The following is a 27,030-nucleotide window of genomic DNA, read 5'->3' as shown; positions in this document are numbered from 1 at the left end:
AAACAAGTACTGACCATGTTAAACAAGCAAAAAAAGTGGTGATTTGAGGGTATTGACTGATAGAGAATTCCCTCCTTTGTCCTGTAGGGCTCAGGGTAGCATTTAAACAGTTTCATTTCTCTTTTCTTCATTTTTAAATGAAACCTTTTTTCTCCCTTTGACTCTGTTATCTATTGATGTAACTGGTGGTGCATGAGAAATTACCTCATTTCAATGACTGAAGCCAGTTTTTCTATCAGCTTGCAGTGAGGTTACTTCATTTATTTAATGAGCCTGGATAGGTAGGAAATGAGGTATTAGGAGATGCAAATGAAGAAAAATAAAACAGAATTTTCTGTTTATTAAGTTGGTTTAAAAAAAAAAACAAACCTGCATTAATATAGCCAGTACATATGATTGGTATTTGGATTATGGCATGATTATCACTCTGCAGACAGGGGACTCCGTTATCACTCAGTCATCAATGAAGTAGCTGAATTCTGTGCTCATCTCATCTCTGAAGCTGAAAGAGGAGCTAGTTATTATCTTCAAGTGGGGTTATTAATGAGGGGGAAAATCATCCCAAATTACTGAGAAGCAAAATATTTCAACATTTACATATCTGAGACTTTAATTGTGATCTAATCCTTCATGCACTCTTAAGATCAGATTGTATTCACTTTTCCAAATGTTCCCACAGTGACAGATCGAGGGGAACCTGCACCTGTCCAAGTGCTGGCTTCTCCAGGTGTGCCTTTCAGTCACAGAAATACTGTCCATTCCATTCTTCTGCTACCAGAGACTGATTTCTACTGAGATTCCTTCATATTACTCTCAAGCAGAGTCTCAAGCGTGGGCTTCACTAGAGAAATAAGAAATTATGACCTGCCTATATTGTCTGTGTTTCTTCACTAGAAACAGCCTGGAATTTCTTTGAAAAAGCTAATTTCACTCTTTTGCTTTTTGTTGGGGGTTATTTGTTTGTTTGTTTTTGAACAAGGTATTGATCCTCATGGAATTAGTGGTTTGGAATTTTTGACTCTGAACCTCCCAAAATAAAACCTAAGCAACACAAAGGTGATGATTTAAATTCAGTAAAACATGTGGACAGTAACATGTGGGAGATGAGAGAAGTGCTGTCCATACTGTGAAACCATCCATCAACAGATGTGAAGGTCAGGCCTTGGTGGGTTCAGGAGGTAGGGACATCAAACACAGTTTGCAGTCAGTTGGAAATGTAGCTATTAGACAAAGAAAACTCAATAATTGCACAGCTGCTTCAGTAGATTACAGATTTCCTAGAAAATGATAAAATAGCCATCTGTGAAGGGAAAAAAGTAAGCTGCTTTTTTTTTTTTATTCAAAAACTTAATTTCTGAAAGTCATCAAATGTCTCTTTAGAAAACCCAGAGTCTGTAACCAATCAGGGCAGATTTCTCTTACAGAATTTGTGCCCATTAATGACTCGTTGATTTACAGTGAAACTGCTGAAGAAAGGACTGTCTTGGACAGCCATATAAATATTAAATTAATTTCTTGTGAAGGATGACTGCTATTACACTAAATATTAAATGAATTCATAATACTTGGGCATTTGCAATAAATCACTACTGGGAATGCAGACTAACATCCCATTCCAAATCTTTGCTTTTTTAAAATATTAAAGACTTGGAAAAAGACTGGTGACTCTCAAAGAAAAGTACAGCTTGGTAACAGTGGAGTCATTAGCGATTTCCCATGGCACAAGGTTTTAACTTAGTCCCCTTTTACAGATGGGGGGAGGAGGCATGAAGGGGTTTGGGCTGAACTGCTAATCACAGGAGGTTCAAACCAAATCTGTTTCTCATGAGAGACATCATAGTAAATTATCAGCTCCTGACAGTCCTTGTTTTGCTTGAAGTGCTCTGAGCAGCATCGGCGGAGGATCTGGCAATGTGATACCAGACGGCCGAGAGCATTTGCCACACTCAAAGGGAGAAAGAGCTGGATGCAATGTCTAATCTCCAGGCACCCAAAGTGGTAGTATCAGTTCACCTCTAAATATCTTGCCCAGGGCCACGAAGGGAAGGATGAAACCCCTCAGGTTTTGACTAGTAGATCTAAGCTTAACAATTGAAATAAGTCATTTTCTCTCTTTAGATAATGCAACTCTTAGCCTGAAAAGTTTAGTAAAATGTTTAGTGGACTAAGAAGGGCTAAAAATCAGTTCTTTTTTCTCTTCCTCCTCCCCCCCATCCCTTTTTTTCTTTTCTTTTTGTTAAAGTAGAATAAGGGTTTTATCAACAGGGTCGTTCTAGCCCTGTTATATGAGGGATAGAGCTCTGAGTGTTAAACTTTATGCCAGGACTAACCATGTAGAGTGGAAACTGTTCTTGTAAACAAAATGGAACGACTGTCAGACTCATCTGTTTTTTAGTGTGCAGATGGGTGTGAATACATGCATCTCCTTCTTTCCAAAGACTTTTGCTTCTATGCCTTAAACGATCTCGGTTGCACAAGGTTTTTCTAATGAAAATTTGCCAAGGTATTTAAATTAGAGGCAAAAATTAGAAAAGCTGCTACCACATAGGAATATTAATTGTTCATTATACAGGGCTTTAGTTCACATAGTTACTTTGCATGTGCAAAGCTGCCAATTAAAGAGGCTCAGAGAGCTCACTGCTGCACAATAACCGTTTCTCCAGAGCTTCACAATGGCTATTGTATTCTGTCACTGACCTTTAGACACCTTCAAATGCATATTGACACAGTATGCTGGGATCATTAGGGCTATTGTTTCAGTGCCCCACGGGGAAAGGAGAGCTTTGCAATTTCGAGAAGTGCTTTAAAATTTGATATAATGATGACAGCAGTGATATTTCTTAATTAGAAAGTGAGGAGGAAATTCAAGTATTTTTTCCGCTGCTTCAGGTCAATTCCAGCATGCACACCTACCACAGTTCCCACAATGGTCCCTTTCCATTGGTTAAAAAAAAAAAAAAAAAAAGTTCATCAGGAGCATTTGGTCTCCTTTTCTATTGTTTCCAGGGGAATTTATTTATTTAGTGGTTTTGACCTGATGGTGCCATATGGTCAGCCTCCTTTAGCTCCCGTGGATTCTGCCTGGATGAACATCTTGGCAGGACAGACCCTTTCATCCTGTAAGTGACAAATACCCTTTTAAATAGAGTATATAGTTGGAACCAGTGGTATGCAGGAGACTGGGGTCTGGAAGCATAGTTCAGACTCTTCAAAAATCAGCAGACGTTGTCTCTGTAATAACAGCTATACTTCATTCCAGCTTTTCTGTGTCTCAACATCTGCACTATTCCTGTTTTCTTACCAGTCTGTGACAGCTAAAGAATGCAAACAAGAACTTTGAAAGCAGAGGTATAAAACACTCCAAGTACATTTACTGTAGTAAATCCAAACATCTTCTAAAAGCTTATATTTATTTTATTGTAGCCCTTCTATTCTTTAAAGCTGTTTCGAGAAATTACTTCAGCAGAGAGAACATTATAGAGCATCATTTTAAACCTTGCATGGGACATTTTGTCTACAGAGAATAAATAAATTACTGGCTTGTATTTGCAAAGAAATATTGCCTGAGTATAGGGAGATAGTTTCTGTTCCATAAGCCTTGCAGTTGCTGAGTTTGTTTTTAATCCCTTAGTATCCTATTATAGAACAAATTAACAAATATAGCTAAACTTCACAGCCCCGAGCCTCTGAAGACAGTCTTGGGTAATGGCCTGCACTTCTGACAGAAGAGGAAGAAATCTATCAGGCCTTTTGCAAAACTTTTTGTGTCGTTAAAAAAGAATGGAAAACCTAACACTGTGTGGAATGTACTGGAGGATGAACAGTTTCTGCACACAGTCACCTCTACCAAAAAAATTTCCTAGTATTTGAGGTAAATGTGCAGCAGGATTTCTAACACTGCTACAAACACCGTGAGGTCGGATGTTTTTCTTCAATAATGCAGGCTGAACCTTTTTTTCCTTTTTTCTTCTTTTTTTCTTTCTTTCCTTTTTTTCTTTTTGTCATTCTTTTTTTTTTCTTTCTCTCCTTTTTTTCTCTTTTCTTTTTCCTTTTTGTTTTTTTTCTTTTTTCTTAATTTTTTTAAAGTCACATTAATTGAAACTGCTTTTATCTTGTTTTCATTCCTCTGTGTCAAACACCCTTGCAGAACTTTGAAACCTCCCACACACTGCCACTGCAATTGCCAATTGTGAATTTTGTGGTCTATCATCAAACATCACAGTGATATCTTTACCTTAACAAGTGAGGAGAAGTAAACCATTTCTTGGAGTGAAATAGCAATAGGTACAGCTCTGTGATGCAGAATGCAATGGGCAGCACACACTGGAAGGAGCTGTCAAACCACTGTCTTGTGCCTCCATTCTCCCTACAGGAAATCTGCACTGGGAATAAACTAGGCAGCAGTGATACTTGCTTCTCTTGCAATGGGCTTCAACCTGAGATCTCCTCTCAGACCTTTGTGCTTTCCCGGCAGAGATTTTTAGCCATCTGGCCTGATTTGTTACTTCTGGGGAATTTCTCTGTTGAGAGATAGGATTCTTCTGGAAGAGAGAGGGAGGTGCTTCCATTACTGCCTTCTTTGCATGGGAAGTTTGCAGCTTTCCTGTCCCACTGTAACGGAACTATTTTTTTCAAAAGGCACATGATCACTGCCTGTGTGGATTTGAAAACGGAGATAATTTTTGCAGTATGTTAGGTCTTTTCTCTGCTGAAGGACTTGAAGCTGTGTTGGATGAGGAGGGATTTTCATTACTACTGAAAGCTCTACTTTACTAGTGAAAGTTCTGCTTTACTAGTGAAAGTTCTACCTGGATCCACCTCTACTAATGGCAATTTGGGGAGGTTTCCTGCCACACACATTGAGATTTTCCAAAACAAAAATGAAGGGAATTGAAGTGCCTGCTCACTGCCCGTATTTCATTTGGTTCCTTTGCAGAAGGAGAAGAAGAGTGGGCTGCTGAAACTTCTAGCAGGAGCATCAACAAAAAAGAAGTCACGTTCTCCACCGTCTGTGTCCCCCACACACGATCCCCAGGCAGCCATCGAAGGAGTCCTGCAAGGGGCAGTGGGACCTGAGCTATCCTCCCTCTCCAGCCATGGCAGGGCTGGCTCATGTCCTATTGAGAGTGAAATGCAGGGAGCCATGGGGCTGGAGCCTCTGCACAGGAAAACAGGTTCCTTGGATTTGAATTTTTCCATCCCTTCTCCTGCCAGGCAACCCCTCTCTTCCATGGCAGCTATTCGTCCAGAGCCCAAGCCTTTGCCTCGGGAAAGGTAAGCTGTGTATCTCCTGACATTGCTTGCATTCTCAGGGAGCATTTGGAGGAGGGCTGCAAGTTTACCTTGCTCGAGGGATGTTGCATTTTTGGTGCTCTGTGGATTGGTTGTCAGTAGCTCAGCTGTGTTTTAGGAAAACAGGGCTTATGTGCACCTACCCATTGAAAACCATTTGACACACAGTGCACATTTAATGTTTGTTGATTTAAAAAGTGATGAGCAGCACCTGTCCGTCACACTGTACAGCCCTGGTCTAAATATGGAGAGCTGCAGTGCAGAAAGCATAACTGCTGTTGTCAAAGGCCACTTTTAAAGTGGGATCCCTATGTTTTAATAAAATTGTGGAGTTATCATCTGACACTTCCCTCCTGGGGGTAACAGGGCTGATGTGCTTACTCATCATGACCCTTTCTGGCCTGATTTGCTATACCAGAGTGTTTCAAATTCTCCTTGTTTAGGATACTTACAGTTATTGCCACCTTCAATGACCTGTTACCAGTAAATATAACTCATTTCTAGAGAGGAATGTACCAATGATTCTGGAGTTCATTTCAGCAGCTTGCTCTGCACCTTGATGCCTTAGAGTAACTGATCTTGCAAATCCAAAAAGGAAAAAACCTCGAAATACAAAAGCACATGGAAGAGAGATAACTGATTATAAACAGAAAAGAGTGAGGTCCCCATGTGCTGAGTCTTATTGGCTTCAGGTAAATATTTTCTATGAGACTTCAATTTGAAGACTGGGAAGGGAGCAAAATGCACTGATATAATACTGTTGAAATGCTTTCCACCCAAAAAGTGATTGAGGAGAATATGTTTTTTACAAAAGTATGAAAGGTTTTTCAAGAAGTAGTCTAGGGAACTCTCTGGAGTTGATATTAAAACCATTCTTTGGAGAAATAATTAAGTTACGGAAGTTTGAAAGAAACTATTTTTGTCTGAGTGTGTAGAAGAGACTGAAAGGAATGGACTGGACAAGCCAATACTGAACCCAGCTGGGGTCATGGATCAGATGATGCAAGCATAATAATGGATACCACAGGACAGTTCATAGACTGTGCACTGTTTTACTAAATGCAGGTTGAAATTTGGTTGGAAGGGTAACAAAGCCCCTTCAATATACTTAAAGTTTTCTAAGACATGTGGTTTGTTATCATAAATGCCTCACTGAGTAAACTGTACATAACTGAAACAGACTGATTCATTGTTATCAAATCTAACTCCTGATCAGAAATGACTGGGAGATGATTGTATGTGTATGTGGTGGAGCCCAGCAAGCACTGGGTCTTGGGCCTGCACTGTCCAGCATGAAGTCTTTGCTGTTGCCACTCCAGTCTTCAAAAAAGGCAAGAAGGAGGACCCAGGCAACTACAGACCAATCAGCCTCACCTCCATCCCTGGAAAGATGATGGAGCAGCTCATCCTGGAGGTCATCTCTAACCACATGGAAGACAAGAAGGTTATCAGGAGTAGCCAACATGGATTTACCAAGGGGAGATCCTGTCTGACTAATCTGATAGCCTTCTATGAAGTTATGACCAAGTGGGTAGATGAGGGAAGAGCAGTGGATGTCAGATATCTTGACTTTAGTAAAGCTTTTGATACTGTCTCCCATAACATCCTCATAGAAAAGCTCAGGAGATGTGGCATAGATGGTTGGTCAGTGAGGTGGATTGCAAACTGGCTCCACAACAGGGTTCAAAGGGTCGTCGTCGGTGGCTCAGAGTCAGCTTGGAGGCCTGTGGCCAGTGGTGGTCCCCAGGGATCAGTACTGGGTCCAGTTTTGTTCAGTATCTTTATCAAGGACCTGGTTGAGGGCATTGAGAGTACCCTCAGCAAGTTTGCTGATGATACAAAACTGGGGGGGTTGGCTGACACCTGTCAGGCTGTGCAGCCATCCAACGTGACCTGGACAGGCTGCAGAGCTGGGTGCAGGCAAACCTCATGAAGTTTAATCAGGACAAGCGCAGGGTCCTACATCTGGGGAGGAATAACAACAGGCACCAGTACAGGTTAGGGGCTGCCCTGCTGGAAAGCAGCTCCACAGAGAAAGACCTTGGAGTGCTGGTGGACAGCAAGTTCTCCAGGGAACAACAATGTGCTCTTGTGGCCAGGAGAGCCAATGGGGTCCTGGGATGTATCAAGAAAGGTGAATCCAGCAGGTCTAGGGAAGTTCTTCTACCTCTCTGCTCTGCCCTGGTGAGACCACACCTGCAATACTGTGTCCCGTTTTGGGTTCCCCAGTTCAAGAGAGACAGAGACCTGCTGGAAAGAATCCAACAGAGAGCCACAAGGATGATTAGGGGACTTGAGCATCTCCCCTATGAAGAGAGACTGAGATCCCTGGGGCTGTTTAGTCTTGAGAAGGGAAGACTGAGAGGGGATCTGATCAGTGTGTATAAATACCTGAGGGGTAGGTGTCAAGTGGAAGGGGCCAGGCTCTTTTCAGTGGTTCACAGTAGTAAGACAAGGAACAATGGGTTCAGACTTGAACATAGAAGATTTCACCTCAATGTGAGGAGAAACTTCTTTACAGTGAGGGTGATGGAGCACTGGAACAGGCTGTCCAGGGGGGTTGTGGAGTCTCCTTCTCTGGAGACTTTCAAAACCCACCTGGATGCATTCCTGTGTGGACTACCCTAAGTGATCCTGCTCTGGCAAGGGGGTTGGACCTGATGATCTCTTGAGGTCCCTTCGAGCCTCTGATATACTGTGACACTGTTGCAGAACAGAGGACTGAAATGGGAGGTAGATAATGAAGAAGGCAGGCCTGCTGTCACAGAGCTAATTCAATGCATTGGTAAGGAGAACAGAGAGTGACAGTGTATTGCACAAGAGCCAAATCTCTGGCAAAGTGGACTGTCCTCAAAGAAGCATCATAAGGACAATGGAAGATTTAAAATAATATACTTGCATTAAGTAATACAGGGAGCTCTGGTACACCTAGTAAAAAGCAGGAATGGCTTAGTAACAGCATGTGAGAGACTATGAACAGGACAGATATAGGAATATTTTTACCCTAGGCTTGGTGTTTTGTCTAAAAGAGATACTGTTGTTCAAGTGCAGCTGTCAGGCTTGAAGCAGAAATAAATACAGGCAAGTCCTTCAGCATTGTAATGAAGGCAGTGAGAGCAGACTATCACAGCAGTCTCTTGTCCTTAAAATCCATGAAAAAGCAATTTAGTCGAAGGGGTGAAAATGCAATCCCTATTTAGGCACACTTAATTTGGTCTACATCAGTTTAGATTAATGCTGTAAGAAAAGCTAAATCAATATAAACCAGATTTAGCACCAGTGTAACTAAATTGGTGGAGTGATGCACCTTTAGTTAAATGTAGCCATGAAATGAAGCTGGGAAGAGCATACCCTGACATCTCCAGAGCTGTTTGTTGAGGTGCTGCTCTCAAAGCTTTACTGTAGAGAAGTCTAGACACATTAATATGCCAGGGCTAGTCCCATATCCTACAAATTCTGCAGTTCACCTCAGGATGGTCTGGATAGTGAAACATTTAACTGATGAGAATTCTAGATGGCAGAAGAGAACCAGAAGGACATGTGTTAGTTGCATCTGCTCACCCATGCTGGAATCAGGAGTAAATAGATTTAGACTACTGAAACTCAGTAAATACTTCCAATTGCAGTATATGTTGATAAGGAACTGACTCTGATTTTAAGCTTTTTAATTCCTGAGTCTTAAATCCGAAAATAAGCTATAATTGAAGTAACCCTAATTATACACAGCAGGCAAGATTCTCTAATTGATTTATGAATTAACTTCCATATCGTTGGTGTATCTCTTTCCTTAACTGATCATATGGGGTTTTTTTAATGCCCATAATGGGAAATATTAATTACCTTCATGCACTAGGAAGAATAATGCTTAGTCCTGGAACAATCTGAGCAGATACATTAAACACTTGTCTCCTAGAAATTCATCCCACATCCATCTGTGCTCATTAAATCATCAAATCACTCAGAAGTACCAAATTATATTATTTTTAAAACAAATTATGGTTTTCAAACCACTTGTTCTTTTCACATCTGGCAACAGAGGAACTCAAATTCAACGTCACTCAGCTCCCTGTTTTGCTTGTTTGCATTTTGGTGCATTTCATCTGCACAGTAGGAGCAATTCTCTGAGAAAGAAAAGGGAAGGGGGTGGGGGGAAAGGTTAGATAAACAGATTCAGATGCTGGATGAAATTTTTAAAAGCTGCAAAGCATTTCAGTGCACTTAGCTGTACTTGGCTTTCTGTCTCCCAACGCCCATCTGTGTGCGCAGAGACGGAGCACTGAAAGGTTGGAAGAAGTAGCACATTCCTTAATATTTACGGCATTCGGAATAAGGCTCATGCCGGCAGCAGAGCAGCGCTGCTTCTCCCACAGAAGCTGGCTTGCAGCTCCAGCGCTCGCCACATGCAGGCTACTGATCAAAGGCGAGCAAGTCGTGCCGCTGGCCATAGCGAAGGTGCGTTAAAAGGCTCTGATTGCTTGCAGTTCGACACTCATGATTTAGAGGAAGAATTGCCTGTTCTGCTGCCTGACAGCCCAGCCCTTTGTGGAAGTTGCAGCCAGTCAGACAAGAAGGTGAAGTGAGCTTTGCTCTCTCAGAGATGCTGCTAATGTTTATGTTCTCATTTGTTATGCACGAGGACAGTGAGGAAAACGATTATTTTATCTTAAGCTACTTGCTATTCCAAAACCTTGTTATGTATGACTGAATTAGAAAGGAAGTTCTTCCTAGCTCTCTTTTCGTTTAGCCTTGATATCAAACTGGTTTTCTGGGATAGTTAGTGCCCATCTCTGCCTTCTGGGTGTAGTTTCCTGGTATCAATTTATAAAACCACCTTCCTTCCACTGCCTTCTGCCATAAAGCATCCACCAGTCCAAGCAGCAGAGCGGAGAAATTTCCCAGGTGGTGCCCTTGTCACTTTATGTTGCAGTGATTGACTGTCAAGTGAATACCTCATCAGGCTGCATGTACCCCACATGCTCTTTTCCACCTACTGCTCCATCCAGTTTCTGCTGGTGCAAGAAACAAGACCAGTACAGGGATGCACTGGTGAGGCAGGGCCTTGGGACAGAGATTTGGACACATCCTGCCAACGCTGCTGGTTCGTGGGGAAGAAGGGTGTGCTGTCTGCCTAGAAGCACCAAAGCAAAATACTTTCCTTGCCACCCCCTTCAAGAAAATATGACTGTACAGCAAAACAGCAGAGTTGAGTGTGCATGTGTGTGTGTGAGTCATGTTCCCCTTGGTGCCTGGCACTGTTCCCAGATGTGAACCTGAGTAAAACATGTCACGCGTTGTTGACTCTTTTATCGTAACTGGCACTAATTCTGCCATGTTGTATTCTGATAAAGCAGTCCTACCCAGACTTACTGTCACGACTGGCATATCTGTGCCATGTTTCTGTGGTTTTCGTGGAACCTTTGAGCAAGTTGTAACCACAGCAGTGCTGCAGAATAAGATGGGAGCAGTGAGTTTGGCCTTTAAAATAGATTTCTCCACGTTTCTCTGTATCCTTTCTACAAATCACTGCCAGTCAAAATTGAGCTCCCAATTCAAGGAAGCATTCAAGCATGTGCTTAATGCTCATTGACTTCAGTTGTGCTGCACACATGTATCATCTTTACCAAAAGCGAAAGCAAAGGAAGGAGTTTTTTTCTTTCCTGGAAAGTGATACTAGAGAAATGACCCCAGGAATAAGTTATGACTGAACAGTGACATCTATGTATGTGATCGAGTGTTTCTTTGACTAGTGATGTCTGCCTTAGGACTGAGAGACTAGAATTAACCATCTCAGAAATTTAATCCTGCAATATCTCCAGCAGAAGGGTAAAAGATCCAACTGAGATTTTTTTCTTTTAAGGCTGCTTACTCAGCCACCATAATATTGTGAAGCAAGTTTTGGCCTGTAGTGTGCTGAGGCTCTTTGCAGGTCTCTGCAATCTGTCAGTGAAAGAATGGAGAAAGAGAGCTTCACTAATAAACAAGTGCAATGGCCTTGTCACCAACTGTCTATCTCCATATGAAACTAACTGTGTATCCCTAACACACAAGGGACCTGTTGGAGTCACAGTAGTGGACTCCTGAAACCTGTCCTTAGTGTGTCATACTTTGACAAACAGAAATTTGTATTAGGCATTCAAATGGAAGTAGGGACTGGATTGGAGAATAGCCTTTCAGTCCTGATTTGCCTCATTGTATATTTGCTTCCTTAAGTTTCTCTAGCTCCATCAGTGTCCTGGATGCATGTATTTACTGAGTGAGCAGTATTTGTTTATTTTTTTAACTCAGTGTCCAGGACTGAGCTCAGGTTTTAATTACTGATCAGTTATGATCAATACTGTTCAGTGCCTGTCTGTGCATGCTGACAGGGAGCCTACATGAGTAATTTGGACTAGACAACTGACTCCTACGCAGCTGGGGTGCATGAGATGAGTCTCACTCTGTGGAAAAGTGTAGCACGAGGCTTTGCAGCTGGAGGAGTCAGAGACCCACGCCAGTGAGTTTTACTGTGGTCACTTGCTAGAGATCTTCCAACCTTTGCAAAAGATGGAATGGCTTTACCAGCCACACATTTCTTCCATGTCAAAGCCTTGACTCAAGCCCAGTGCAGGATGTCTTGTGCACTGAATGAGACAGGCGCCCTATGGGAAAAAGAGAACACAATCATGTAGTGAAAGATTATATTGCATACAAGCAAAAATTAAGTCATGGACAATTTTACTTGCCTGTTTCTTCATCTCAGATTCATGGGTGTGAAGCATTCCTCTTCTGTTAAGGTAGTGGATGACTTCATACGTCTACATACATGACATTTTTAGTCAGTTTGCTGTTTTAAAGGAAACAAACCCAAAACATCCATCATGCAACATCTATTTGAGATTAGGAGTCTTAGCTGTACCTTGCAGATAGCTACAGCAGAAAAATGAGAGGTAGGTGGAAAAGGTGTTTCTTTTGACTGCAAAGATGTGCTGTGAAGACATGGGGCAGTGGGATTCCCAGGTTTCTGCTGACGGCAGAGGGATAAGGGTAATGGACCTATTACCATCTCTCAGTGAGTTAATTACTGCCAGGCTCCCCATCTCACCCTCAGCACCAGTGCCAGTATCTACCTGTGTTGTCTCCTGCCCCCCAAAATGCTGTGGCCCAGCCACAGGCTCTCTCTCACCAAGGTTCTTTGCTCTCCCATACTCAGCTGAGAAAAGCTGCCCCACTTCAGCATCCATACCCACAACTCCTGCCAGGGCTTCTTCCAGTTTTCATGGTGGTCCCATTTCTCCCTCAAATCCTAGTTTTTCTCCCATCAAACTCCCTCTGCCTCCACATTCTCTCACCAGCCTTACTCTAGTCTCCCAACTCCCTGAAATTTCCCTGCCCATGCAAACCCTGTCCCCCATCCTTGATGGTACTACCTCATGTATTCCCTCTTGAACACAGAGGACCCTCCCAGATCACTGCCCATCCTGGACAGTCCCTCCAGGATGAAGTGCCCAACTGAAGGATGCCACAGCAGGCAGCAGTGGGAAAGTCCAACATGGAGTTTGTGCCTTGAGAGAAACAAAACCAAAGCAAACAAACAACAACAACAACAAAAAAAAAAAGATAAAGGAGCCTGTTGCTAAGAAAGGAAGAGAAATACAACCTCTGAGGTCTCACAGATAGGACACCTTGGACCATGAATCAGAGATTTTATCTTAAGTGCTTGTACAAGCCTCTACAAAACCTGTACCATTCTGAGGCAGTGTGAATGCTTTTAACCTGGCCAAGAGCAGGTGATTTTGTGAAAGAACACCATCCAGGACAGGCTGGTGGGGCCACAGGACAGATTTTTGCTCTCAGGTGTGGGGAGTTGAAAGAAATTTGTGGAAGCCCTTGTCATGGCCGGTGGTGCAGCAAAACCCCTTGCACTATTCCTGGAGATGATGAGACCATTTGTGCTCAATGTGAGACCCTCAGACTGACACAGTCAACTGCTGTGTGGAATTTGGGCTAAAACAGTTAACATTCAGTTGGCAGAATTACAACTCTCTGAGAGTACAGTTCACACCAGAAAATACCAAACATTGTTAGCAATAGGCAAAGGTGGCTGCCACACTTGTCATCATGATTGTTGCCCAGCTAATTAGCATTTGACAAAGCTTGTGATTTAGAGGTATAATGTGAAACAGAAAAACCCTGAGAGATCTCTGAGATGCCCGTGAGTAGTTTGGTGTCAGAAAACCTACAGTTTTGCACTAGCTTCTCAAAGAAGGGACAAAAGGGGAAATGAAAAGGAGAGATATAAATAGAATTACACAGGGTTGCCTTTTTGGGAGTGAGGGAGAATGTCTGGGAGAAGAGATCTCCTCTGCCAAAAAAATATGGCTGTTAGATGATTCATAATTCAGTTCCAGAAGATAAACTGGGCTGAGATGCCACCTGGAGGTCTGGAGAGGCTTCACAGCAGCAGTGTAGTGCTGCTGCCCACTGCAGCCCTAACTAGGCTGTCTCCCCCAGGCCCCGTTCAAAAGCCTCTCGAAAGAAAAAGTACAACATCTTTTTCCATCTCTCACAGAAGACCTCTTAACCAGTCTGGAAGATCTTTCATATCTAAGATTTGGTTTCTTTATCAAAACCACTTTGATACTAAGCTATCCTATGAGGTACATACATTTAAACTGCTTTAATTTGGGATTTCCTTAAATGGGAAAATTTGCTTAGTTTACTATTGCAGCAACTGAGATTAATTTTTCTAAATCTCTAAGGAGGTGCTGTGTAGAACTCCTTTTGTGATGATGGGCACATTCCAGCTGAGCATGGTCACCTCCTTCCTTGTGAACCGTTTATGGACTAGCTGCTCCCCACTCCTAGGATGTAGTCTGGCTTTACAAGGATGGCTTAATGCTTAAGGTACTGGCATGAGTGTTGGCAGTCCCAGCACTTCTTAAGGGTGACCCTACCCAAGATGCTATCTTTTTCTGTGTTTCTCTTTCCTGTTGTGCCAAAAAGGTCAGTTGGCACCTCCACACCACTTGACGGATGTTGAGGTACAGCTGCCTTCCTTCTCAAAGCCTCTTGAGAGCCTGGCGCAGAGCTCCAATGCACTGTGATTGTGCATAGAGTTCTGAGATCTGAAACGTGGCATCATCTTAGCTAAAATTTTTCCTCTATGATAATTTAATTAATCAACACTGCAGCAGAGTGTTTGAAATAATGTGTGCATTCATTTGCATAATGGCTCTAATTGGCAAAGCTTCATAATGTAAGTGTAGCAGTTCCACAGATAATAGCATGATAGACCATTTTCCTGCAGCCAGCTGGCAGCACGTTTCAGCCTCTGTTATTTGCTTTTCCACAGAGGACGGAGGTGACCAGCAGATTTTTGATGGCACTAGAACACATCTATTTTCTACATGACCGTGTTGCTGCATTAACATAAAAGGGCTGTAGTCAAGTTTTAGAGCAGAACCTTGCTCTAAACTCCAAGTGGAGCTTAATGCTTTTCCAAGGAACAGGATGTTTAGAAATATCCAAACATAGAGCCAAAGCTGGCATTTTCACTGTCAGGTCAAAGTGGAGCCCCTAGTTTCAGAACCACAGTAACTAGGTGCCTGACCAGCACCTGAGAAGAAAATTAGTGAGAGCCCCTTGCTTTGGCACCATCTCACTGGGAATAACCTCAGGGAGTGGTCCAGAGCCTCCAGGGCATGTTGAAGTTAGTCATCAGGTACAGGATATTATTTTAAATAAATATTTGCCTTGTAACAAACATGACTGAGGCATCAGTGACCATACAGTGGTTTTGGAAATGTTAATTCTCAGGAGATGGGCTTCAGGTAATCAATTGCCATCTTTTAACTGTCTTACTATATTCATTACTTTGCAATTAGTGAGGCAGTTATTGACTGTTAACCAAATGCCAGATGACAGTGAAAGTACATGTGCTGAAGAAAAAAACACAAGTGCAGCAGAAAGATTTTCCCTGCTCTGCACACAAGTGCACTGATGTAAAAGAACTCAGCCTGTGTGCTCAGGAGGATGCCTGCTGATAAGCCTGAGTGCAGAATGGCCATGCCAGTATCAGACTCATCATTACTTCATCAAAATTAAGTGACACTTGAAAAATAAGTTCCCAGAGACCCACGTGAATGGTTCAGGACAGGGGCTCCCTGTTGGTTTGAAGAGTGCTTTGGAAGTCACAGAATTATAGAATCACTTCAGTTGAAAAAGACCTCTAGGATCATCAAGCCCAACCATTGACTTACGATAACCATGGTCATTAAACCATGTCCCCAAGTGCATTTCTGTACATGTTTTTAGTACCTCCAGGGATGGTGACTCCACCATCTCCCTGGGTAGCCTATACCAACACCTGACCTATCTTTCAGTAAAGAAAGTTTTCCTAATATTCAATCTAAGCCTCCCCTGGTGTAATTTGAGGCTATTTGCTCTCATCTTATCACTTGATACTAAGGAGGAAAGACCAACACCCACCTCACTACAACCTCCTTTCAGGTAGAGGGTGATAAGTTATCCCCTCAGCCTCTGCTTCTCCAGATTAAATAGTCCCAGTTCCTTCAGCTGCTCCTCGTAAGACTTGTTCTCCAGGCCCTTCACCAGTTCTGTTGCCCTTCCCTGAACACACTCCAGCACCTCAATGTCCTTCCTGTAGTGAGGGGCCCAAATCTGAACACGATATTGAAGGTGTGGCCTCACTGCTACCAAGCACATGGGCACAAACACTTTTCTACTCCTGCTGGCCACACTATTACTGATACAGCCCAGGATGCTGTTGACCTTCTTGACCACCTCAGCTCACTGCTGGCTCATGTTCAGCAGGCTGTCAGCCAGCACCCCCAGATCCTTTGTTGCTGGGCAGGTTTCCAGCCACTCTGCCCCAAACCTGCAGTGTTGCATGGGGTTGTTGTGGCCCAAGTGCAGGACTCAGAACTGGGCCTTGTTAAACCTCATACCATTGACCTTGGCCCATTGGTGCAGCCTGTTCAGATCCCTCTGGAGAGCCTCCCTACCTTCAAGCAGATCAACACTCCCACCCAATTTGGTGTCATCTGCAAACCTACTGAGGGCGCACTCAATCCCTCATACAGATCGTTGACAAGGATATTAAAGAAGGTTGGCCCCAAAACTGAGCCCTGGGGAACATCACTAGTGACCAGCCACCAACAGCCAGCCAGTTTTTAACCCAGCAAAGCATCCGCTTATCCAAGCCATGAGCAGCCAATTTCTCTAGGAGGATGCTGTGGGAGACAGGTCAAATGCTCATTTTAGCTTCCCTTCCAGGTTTAAGGGACCCAAAGTATATTCTCAAAAAACATAATAATAAGAAAAATATGAATTGTTTTAGCTACCTTCTGCCAATATCACAGGCAGTTGGTGGGAGCACTGCAAACCTGATTTTTTCATCATTGATGGACAACAGAGGAGCTATGGGTGTCACCTATCAGGACTTGTGTAAGGTCTCTGACATGCCCCCACCTAACATCCTTATCTCTAAGGGTGGATTTAATGAGTGGACTGTTTGGTAGACAAGGAATTAGTTGGATGGCTGCATCCAAGGTAATGGGACAAGGCTTAATGTCTGGATGGAGGTCAGTGACAAGTGGTGTCCCTCGGGGGTCTGTATTGGGACCAGTGCTATTTAATATCTTCATCATTGACATAATAGGATCGATTGCACCCTTCAGCAACTTTGCAGATGACACCAGGCTGAGAGGTTCGATTCACATGCCTAAAGAATGGAATGCCATCCAGAGGGACCTGGATAAAGTTGAAAAGTGGGTCTGTGTGAACCTGATGAGGTTCAACAAGGCCAAGTCCAGTTTTCTGTACCTGAGTAAGGGCAACCCTCAGTATCAACACAGACTAGAGGATTAAAAGATTGAGATCAGCCCTGTGGAGAAAAACTTCGGGGTGCTGGAGACTGAAAAATTGGGCACGGTCTGGCAATGTGCTCTTGCAGTCCAGAAAGCAAATCATAACCTGGACTGCTTGAAAAGCAGTGTGGCCAGCAAGGTAGAGGGAGGTCATTCTATTCCTCTGCTATGCTTTGGTGAGACCTTATAGCAGCCTTTCATTACTTAAAGGGGGATTATAAGAAAGGTGGGGACAGGCTTTTTAGTAGGGCCTAGTAGATTCATACTAGAGATCAGGAAAAGATTTTTTTATGGTGAGAGTGGTGAAACACTGACACAGATTGCCCAGAGAAGTAGTAGGTGCCCTGTCTCTGGAAACATCACAGTCAGGTTGGATGGGGCTCTGGGCAACCTGATCTATTTAAAGATGCACCTGCTCACTGCAGGGGGGTTGGACTAGATGACCTTTAAAGGTCCCTTCCAGCTGAAACATTGTATGATTTTGGATGGAGCAGATGCAATGCTAAATGAGACATGTTACACACTGAGAGCAAGCGGCTGGAGTCTCTGGCACAGGCTCAGTATGTGACTGGGAGCAGGGGCCACTGCAAGCAGTCCAGTCAGGTGACAATGTCTTCCTCTCATGATCTAGCTGCAGAGCACCTACTAAGTCAAGCACCCAGTCAAGCTGGCCGTAAATCTCCCCATCATACTGACTTTTACTAGAAAATGTAGCTAGCTATATCAGGTACAACTGATGTGCAAAAATGGAACTTACTGATATTACCAAAGTGTTTTTCCCCAGGATTTTTGGTTCTGGTGCCTGGCACAAACTCGACTGCTGGCTGACGGTGTCTGTGTGTTTTTGTCTCCAAAGGTACCGTGTTGTGGTCCCATACCCGCCACAAAGTGAGGCTGAGATTGAACTGAAGGAAGGTGACATTGTGTTTGTGCACAAGAAACGGGAGGACGGCTGGTACAAAGGGACGTTGCAGAGGAACGGCAGGACGGGCCTCTTTCCTGGGAGCTTTGTCGAGAGCTTCTGAGGACAGCTTGCCCCTCCGTCAACTGAAGGAGCTTTCAGGGGAAACTGCATAGCACAAGAAGAGACAGCAAAGAGAATCTGGACTGATAACCACTGCCATTTTTATTTCCAAAGACTTCCCCCAGGCCCTTCAGTCTACAGCTCTGGAGATACAGTGCCCTCACTGTACTCCTGAGCCCCCGTGCAGTGCATACAGTGGTATGTTGAAGTAGTGCCTTCCACCTGGAATCACAGACTGAAAGGACACCCATCTGGACTGTACGTGACCTGAACTCTGGCTGTTAACCCTTTGTGTAAATTATAGAGAAGATATCTTTAAAAAAAAGATTAAGAGGAAAACTGTTATATTGCTGTAACTTATTTGTCAGAGCTGCAGTGTTCTTATTACTGGCCTATGCAAGATGGATTTGAGTGTTCAAGGAGGTGTGCTAGGAAGCTCTTAAACTGGGATTTCATTTTTCCTGAGGGAAAAAGAGGGAGGAGAGGGTGGAGAAAACCCCAGCTAAAGAATGATGCATCATTGTGCAAGAAAGAATGAGGAATCCAAAACGTTAATGTCATGCTTTCTATATACCTCAACGATAATGCTGCGCAAGTTTGTCAGTGAGTGTGTTAGTGCTCAGAGTCCCAAACATCTGGTGTCCTGGCGCTGCCGCAGCCAGGGTGGTCCTGGAGAAAGTACAGCTCCACCATTAAACTGTGGTTATTTGAGCAGAATCCCTTTTGCCTGTCTTCTGCCCTTTTATTATATGCAGCATGGATTTTTGTCCTTCGGTATCCCTTTCCATTGCTTTTTTTGTATGACGTACCTTTTTACTGTAAAAATTGCTCTACTTTATATATATATATTCCTACTAGATCAGACATTTCCTCTTTTTCATACATCTGGTGCTAATTTTTTTTAATTGCTAAAGATTCGGTTTGGTTAAACAGAGAGGCTGCAACAAGATGTGCATTCGACATAAGAAGTTAGAAACGTAGCTGAAGATCAGGCTGCTTGGTCTTGCTTTGTAGAGGAAAAGAGAAAAAGCTGCTCCATCACTGACAAATGCACCTGGAGGAGCGTGCCTGTGCAACATGCCTGTGTCCGCTCTCTCCTGTCTATTTAGAGTGGCTGAGACCCGTGCTGAAGCACAGCGTTCTGTCTAGAGAGTGATAATTACTCCAGAATTGGAAGTAATTCCCAGAGGAGTCGGTTTAATTGATTTTTTTTTTCATGGCAATAAGAAGAACACTGCAGGTTCTAGCACGTGCAGGGAGCATGGAGTTTTCCTCTGTCATTGCATCACAGAGACAAGAGCTGATCTGCGATGGCTGCATTTGGTGTTATTGAAATGTGATTTATTGCTGTAGAAATGTACAGTTCTGGAGACTGTTCGATTTCTTAATGTGGTCAAGCTACAATACAAACTGTATCAGGCAATATAAGCTTCCATCTACCAGGGACTTCAAGGTGCAATAAATGTGAGTTTAGCCAGTTATTCGTATGAAGCAGAATGAGAGAAAAATCCATAACATGATTGTGAGGGTATTGAAAAGGACATTGGCTCTTGAGGAATGAAATGTGATGAAAGGCTTTTCATAGCTGTATCTGAACCTTGCCTTCGCCGGCGGCTGGCTGTTTGCCAAAGCCTACATGTGGTGGTCGTTCAAAAGCACGTTGGAGGCACTGTAACCTGGAGATGATCTTATTAAAAGGAAGAGGCCCAGTGGGTGAGCATCGTTACTGCGTTACCAGTATTTCATATGTGAAGGTGTGAGTTTTGTTTTCATTCAAGCCATGTGCACTAGTACATATCAAAACCCATGTAAGCGAGCATTCCCATTTACATTCAGCTCTGTGGCTTTGTTCTCTGTAAAATAAGTTTTTTCTTGCTGTCACATGTAACAAACCAATTCCAGAAATACAGTCCATGGCCAAGTATAGCACGTTCAAACAGGGAGGCATCGTTTTCAAGGTATTTCTTTTTATACTTAATGTTGCCGCATTTGTTCATGTTCCAGATTGTAGTGAGGCAGCCACTTAAAATTTAGTTACTGTTGAGAGGAAATTGCCTTTTTATAACAAATAAGAGACTGAAGAAACCTCTTATGGAAAGACTTGCTTGAGACTAGAGCCATATCTGTTCCACTTACTTGGTTCGTATCAGAATTGGTATTGCTTCACCTCAAATTTTGAGCTGCACAGTCAGTGAGTCAGCAATGCCAGAATGCGTGTTATCAATTCCAATAAAAATTCTGGGTTAGATCTGTCAGAGATGAGGAGATTTTTTTCTGATGACTTACGGTGGTTAAAACTCTCTTAAAATTCTGTTCTTTGGGTGTATTTACTATACTCAGAAAAAATGAAACAGGATGATACCTTGCTTGCTTGCTGCCTGTTGTGTTTAGCCAGATGTAAAATGGTTCCAGATTTCTACCTTCTCATGCTTAACTCTAACAGGACAAAATTTGGTGTGTGAGAAGATCACGGAAAGTGTGCAGATGTTGTGTCATGAAATCAGTTCCTTGAAATATATTTATTTTGCAGGGAGGATGAGGGGGTTTCTTAATGGACAGCAACCCTTCCAGTCATGCCTCCTGCAAGGAAAAGTATTTGGGGTGAGACAGAGGCGTGTTTCTGTTTTGATAACAGCTGTTTCTGGCCCTTGTTTATTGCTTATCATCACAGTTTGGGTTACTGAGTAAACTTCTTGGACAAATCACTTCCATACCAGGAGCACAAGTGTAGAACTTAATACAGCTCAGTGATATGAAAACGTGACCCCGAGCCATTCAGAAAGTCCTGGCCTGGGAGAGATTTGGCTTGTACAGTGGTCTAATTTTCACCTGTCATACCAGGGAAAGGGGGAGGAGAGGGCATCTGCATCTTCTACAATGGGGTAGGGGTGAGGGTGGGGAAGAAAAGAGTCCCTCTGGTGGCCTCAGTTTGTAAAATGCCAGGTTTGCTCTTCTAGAAATGGGTTCAAGTAATTGAACAATTCCTTTGAACTTTGCACAGCTCAGAAAATGTTTTTGTTATACATGAATGTTAACGTAATTTAGAAAATGTTGGCGGATATGAGTACAAATGAATTACAATGACCGTGTTTCTGATTCTTTAATTAAAATAAACATTAATGCAACTTGACTGAGGTTTCTTTCTCTATTGGATGGTAAAGTGAACAAGCAATGTAAGGGGCTCTGAGGTTCACAAAGAAAACAGGGAAGGCCCCTCTACAAACCCTGCTGGTGTTTGAGTGGACCTTACATCTCCATTGCTTTCAGTAGTAATTCCCACATAAATAAACCCCAGTTAAAGGTAAGAGATGCCTGAGCAGGATTCTGAATCTGGATCTTCTTTTGGCAGATCTGGGATTCTTCCAGATCTGAAGAATCACAGAGGCAGCAGTTGGAAAGGACTTCTGGAGATCATCTAGTCTAAGCCCTCTCACCCCTAGCTAAAACAGATTTCACCTAGATCAGGACTGTGACCAGGTAGATTTTTGATATCTCCAGAGAAAGAGACTCCACAACCCCTCTGGGCAGCCTGTTCCAGTGCTGTGTCACCCTCAAAGAGAGTTTTTCCTTAAGTTCAGAACTTCTCGTGTTCCTAACAACTTAAGGTGTTGTTACACCTTATCCTGTCGCTGAGCACCACTGGAAAGAGCCTGATTCCATCTTCTTGATCCCTGCCTTTGAAAATTTGTAAGCATTGATAAGATCCCCTCTCAGTCTTCTCTTTTCCAGGCTAAACAGAACCAGGTCTCTCAGCCTTTCCTCATTAGATAAATTAATAACTTATCTGTGGAGAAAAGGTGTGTAGGTCCAGAGAAAGAGAGCAGGAATGGAATGTGAAGAGGGACTAAGGTAGCAAGCGCAAGGCTGTGGCAGAATTGCTGGGAGGGGATGCAGCAGCAGAAGTGCTTGCAAGAAAAACAGCAGCCTTTAAACCCTGCTGGCAGGCTTTGGGGGTGCTCTGAGGTCACCTGGTGGTTTGAGGAAGTTTGTGGGCAGTGAAAGACTTCCTTCCTCCTTCCCTGAAGTAGGCTTGGGCATGGTGCCAAGAGGGTCCACGTGCCCTCCGGGCTACATACAGCCAAGGAAGAGGGAGAGAAAGTGATGGAACAGGTTGTACCCTGGACATCTGAACTACCCCTAACCTTGGTCAGCATGGTGCAAAATGCCATAGAGGAGCTTGCCAGCAATTTCCAAGCTGATCTGGAGTGTTGATCCCCTCCAGCCTTTGCCAAGTCCTGCTTCTCTGGCACCTCTCTGGCCTGCACTGCCAGCACACACCACATGCCACTCTTTGCTCCTGCTCCAAAACCTGATAGTAATCCCAGTCATGTTCTGAAAGAAAAATAATCATCATAAAGTTGTTATATGGCTTGACCATTCCTAAACATTCATGGAGAGCAGAACCACCTGGACAACATCTGCAGGGCTTTCCTGCAGCCAAAAGCTCTTCCTCATATCAGCAGCTCCTTATAACATCGTGAACCTGGCAGTTACAAGGCTCAGCTAGTCAATGCCAAACCAAATAAATGAGCTGTACTAGCAGGGAAGCCAAGAGGTGATACAATCTGGAGAAGGGCCTGGCCCAGCCTTTCATGTAGCAAAAGAAACTTTCCAAGTGGTCAGAGATGTATTTCCAGGCACTGAGGTGCAGGTGTCTGCCCTACCTTCAGAAAACAACTTGAGTTTTCTCAGCCACTGAGCAGCACTACCTGCCCCACAGTGCTGTGGAGGGTCATGAGCCAGGCCACCAAGGGGCTTGCTCTGGGGCGACTCTTCTCATCATCTAAGACTTCCACGCTGTTTATAGATACAGTTCAGCTGCAGGTGAGCCCATTTCCACTTGTCTCTCTCTTTGCTCCTACCCTATGGAGACCCCAGCAGCCCCCGGCAAAGACAGACAGTGTGTCACTGACTTGGCAAGGGAGTCACCGAAAGCTGTTTCCAACACGAATGGCTCTAAAGCACCAGCCGAGACGTGACGTGGTGTTTTTGTAAAGGCAAAAGAAACGTCCTTGTGTGCAGGGTTGTGAGCTTTGCAACCTCCTGCGTGCACACATCTTGTGTGTGTGTGCAGAAAAACCCACAAGGAAGGAATGCTGTCAGGGAGCAGGACTGCCCTAGCTGTACCTGTCCACCTCTCTCAGAGAGGGCACTGGAAAGAGGGGCTGGATTTTTAGTTAAGGGTACATGTCCCTGGGGGAAATGCCATGCCCAGGGAAGCTTTGAGATTGATCAGTGCCATCGGTGCCACACCCCAGCAAAAGATGGGGGTGAACAATGGGGGAGCTTCCTTTGACAGCAAGGTTACCATCTCTCATGGATTCACTATTGGGAGCACAGCAGTGACAGGGAGCACAGCTAAATGATGAGGCAGCTGAAAAGTGAAGCCATTAAGGCAGGAGGGAACAGAGGATTGTCTTCAGCTTACTGTCAGAGCACGAAAACATACCAAATTTGCATTTCCCATCTGCACAAGATGGGTAAAGCTGGTACCAGTTATGTTGGCATGTGCAACTCCCTGGCTGGTCCCAGGAGTGCAGTTTTGGGATGTGCATGGCAGCAGTGGAGGGCAGTCTCGTCACCAGGAAGACATGCCCTCTTTCATTTCAGCTGGCCAAGCCAGACCATGAGTGCTTGGGGGCCAGGGTCCCCAAGGAAGGCACAGGCACAGCCCAGAGGACTGCAGAGCCAGGGCAGTGCCTTGTTGCATACCTTTTCCCACTAAGCCTCTACATGCCATCCCAACCCTAAGGAAACCTGCTGGGACCCCAGAACTGCCACTGAGTCAGGCTGGCAGTCAAAGCCTGGCACATCTCCACCTCCATTCCTGACCTAGGTGCAGAAACCTTGTCCCATGACACCATTAGCTCTGCAAGGCGACTCATGTGTGATGGTGCACAGTCAAGGGGTCTGTGAGCTGCCCCCCTCCCGGTCTCCCTTCCGCCCCCCCCTTACTTTCTCCCCAGCAATATCAGAAAGGCATTCACTTTCTCTTCCTCATGAATATATCAAATCTGCCCTCCAGCTGCCCACTGGAAAATCATGTTAATCAGAATGTGGGGCAATTTGTTAAGGTTTTTCCCCTCCCCAAATAATTGCCTGGGATCTGCATTAATGGGACCATAAATTGACTGCCACTCTGCTAAATGACAATCAGGTTTTGTTTGACAGAGCTGGGAAGTATCTTATCCTGAATATTGGCACCGAACAATCTAAATGCAAATTGCAAAATGTTTGGGGGTAAGGAGGCTGTTTATCTTCTGATGAGGTTACATGGTAACGCAGAGAGGGGGAGAATTGCCTTGCAGGCGATCAAAATGTGTGGTAGCTAAACTGCGGGGCCAGTGTTTACATATTATTTTAATGGACCCGATTCAGTTATCCAGCATGGATTTTCTTTTAACAAATCACTTTTTTGAACACGACGTGGCACAGCAGCATTTCAGCCATATTTCAGCAATTCGCAGGCACCAGAGTTAGCATGGAAAATGACAGAGTAGCCACCATTTTAATCCTGTTATGTCTATTGCTCCCAGCTTGTTTTCCTCTGATGAAGCGCATCCTAGTGCCTCAGAGAGGCAGAAAAACATTTGCTGCACTCCTGGCCTATTTTTCTTTGTAGATTAGCAGGTTTACAAGCAGCAGCACTGCCCAAGTATCTCCAATGCTCTCATACAGGAACAGTTACAGGACATAGCTGAAAAATTAAACACAACGAACAGCATCAGCTTCCTGAGAGACCACCATGTGCTGGGGCTTACCTCCTCCCACCTGCTGTCCAACATTGGACACGCAGCAGCTTTTGTGCTGGTTGGCTGTAAAAAAAGTTACAGCAAAAGTCAAAGCCTTCAAACATGCTCAGCACATCACTTCTGCACTTTGTCCTCCACTATGGTGAGGCATGGTGGGTACCACAGCATTGCACCGTGGGAGCAGCCCACTGGGGCTGCTGCTCTCAGCAGCTGCCCATGCAGGCACGAGATCTGTGCTGGCATTTGTACCATGAGGCACTTCCCACATGGAAGGCAACAGTTTTCTTTAGTCTTGTCCTGGGGGGAAGAGATGTCTGTGGCAGCTCAAGAGGTTCAACAACTCAAAGCTTTCAGCACCCTATGGGGTTGGTCTCCCTGTTTTTTTTCCACTGGAAGTTTACAGTCTAATCTTCTCAGAGCTTGATTTAGACTTCTGCATTTCTCCATAAATTAAGGAATAGGATTAAGTTTCCTCCAACAGTTTCGCTCATCTGGGAGGCAGAGGAAGGAAAAGATTAATGGGTTATTTTTATTTTCTGTTTTAAATATGTCTCATGAAGGAAAATGTACATAAGCAGGAGAAACGCAATGGATCTGTAAACGTGACACAAGTTGTGTGCGTAAAAATTGTTGAGCCCCCAGACCATTTGATGTAGAATACCCAAATAACTCACTAAAATCTATGGTAGGAGGACATTTGAAAGTAAGAAAATACACCAGGGATGGTCACAGTAATCACTTTTTGGAAGCAAAATCAATAAGTAGTAATTGTAGCCTCATCTAAGAGGGTTCTGTCCGGGGTGCAGCTGAGATTCTGGGCTCACCCACCAGCTCTGCACTGACTGAGGGACCTTTAGGGACCAACCAGGCTGTCCCTCAAAAAGGACTCATCACACCACGGGAGAAGAAGGGCTAAGGACAGCGTTGCAAATTCAGCCAATTAATGTGTCCATGCAATTAATGGTCATTAGGAACTACAGCAGGTAACTTTCAAAATGCTTTGGTAATATGGCTTCTGACCTGCAAGTTAAGGACAGTCAGTGGTTATTTATTGCCTCTAAAAGCAGCAAGCTGCACCTCTCAGTGCTGCACCAGTTGAACATGACAGCTCTTGCCATCGCTACTGTGGTAAACATGTAGATATATATACACATATAACCCCACACACACACAAATATATGTGCATATGCACATATATTTCTATGATTTCTCTACTATAGCACTACTAAAAGAGCCAAGAATTCTTGCTGAGCACTTATGGTGCTGCTGTGCTGCATGTTGTTTTGATGGATGCTATTTAAGCTGGTCCAGGGCTACCTGTGCTTGTGACAGAGGAGGCTACCTGGCAAAGGTTTCAAGTATCAGCTATAAAACAGTACCAGAACTTGAAGAAAGCCACCCTGAGGTCTGAACTGCAAATTACCTCCTCATCTGAAGGGCATGGTCCTTCTGTGTGGCTCTTCTGGCAGCTTCTGGATTTTCTCTGATGACTTCCCATCAGTTTAGAGATACAGAAACAGGGTTCATTTAAATGCTCAAACTTCCTATTAGTGTCAGGAGGCTCTGGAACAGGCACTTTAAATGAAAGTTTAGCAAAATAATGAAGTCCTCCTTCCTTCTACTCTCCAATCCTCATAGAAGAGTCCTTCATTAAATAGAGCAGTGTTCCTTCAGACTCAAAGGCAGACAAATGTGTTATTGAGCATTTCCCATGGCTTAGTATGAAAAGCCATTGCAATATTGCACCTCATCTATTTACCCTGAGCAGAGGACAGTCAAGTGCTCTGGAAACACATACCAAATTGATGCTACACTTTGCCCAAGATGATTTGTTAAAAGCACTGCTTGACTGTGTCTAAATGAATACTCAGTAGCTGAGAGAGAGAGTATGAGAAAGCAAGAGAGGGTAACTAGGGTCACAGAGCACTGGAACAGGCTGCCCAGGGTGGGTTGTGGAGTCTCCTTCTCTGGAGACTTTCAAGACCCATCTGGATGTGTTCTTGCACGAACTGTGCTAGATTCTATGGTCCTGCTCTGGCAGGGGGGTTGGACTTGATGACCTTCATAGGTCCCTTCCAATCCCTAATATCCTGTG

The 27,030-nt window shown here is 43.9% G+C and overlaps 1 protein-coding gene across 1 annotated transcript in view; it reads left to right on the top strand.

The window, feature by feature from the left end:
• SH3RF3 (SH3 domain containing ring finger 3) overlaps positions 1 to 18,184 on the top strand; it is a 257,563-nt gene extending 239,379 nt beyond the window's left edge. The window contains exons 9-10 of the mRNA XM_054386557.1: positions 4,937 to 5,274; positions 18,016 to 18,184. Of these exons, the coding sequence (XP_054242532.1) occupies positions 4,937 to 5,274; positions 18,016 to 18,184 (507 nt within the window). The remainder of the gene's footprint in view (positions 1 to 4,936; positions 5,275 to 18,015) is intronic.
• Positions 18,185 to 27,030: the final 8,846 nt, after the last annotated feature.

The sequence above is a fragment of the Indicator indicator genome, chromosome 1 (genome assembly GCF_027791375.1).
Source record: "Indicator indicator isolate 239-I01 chromosome 1, UM_Iind_1.1, whole genome shotgun sequence".
Lineage (NCBI taxonomy): Eukaryota > Metazoa > Chordata > Aves > Piciformes > Indicatoridae > Indicator > Indicator indicator.
This window is presented reverse-complemented; position numbering and strand designations above follow the sequence as displayed.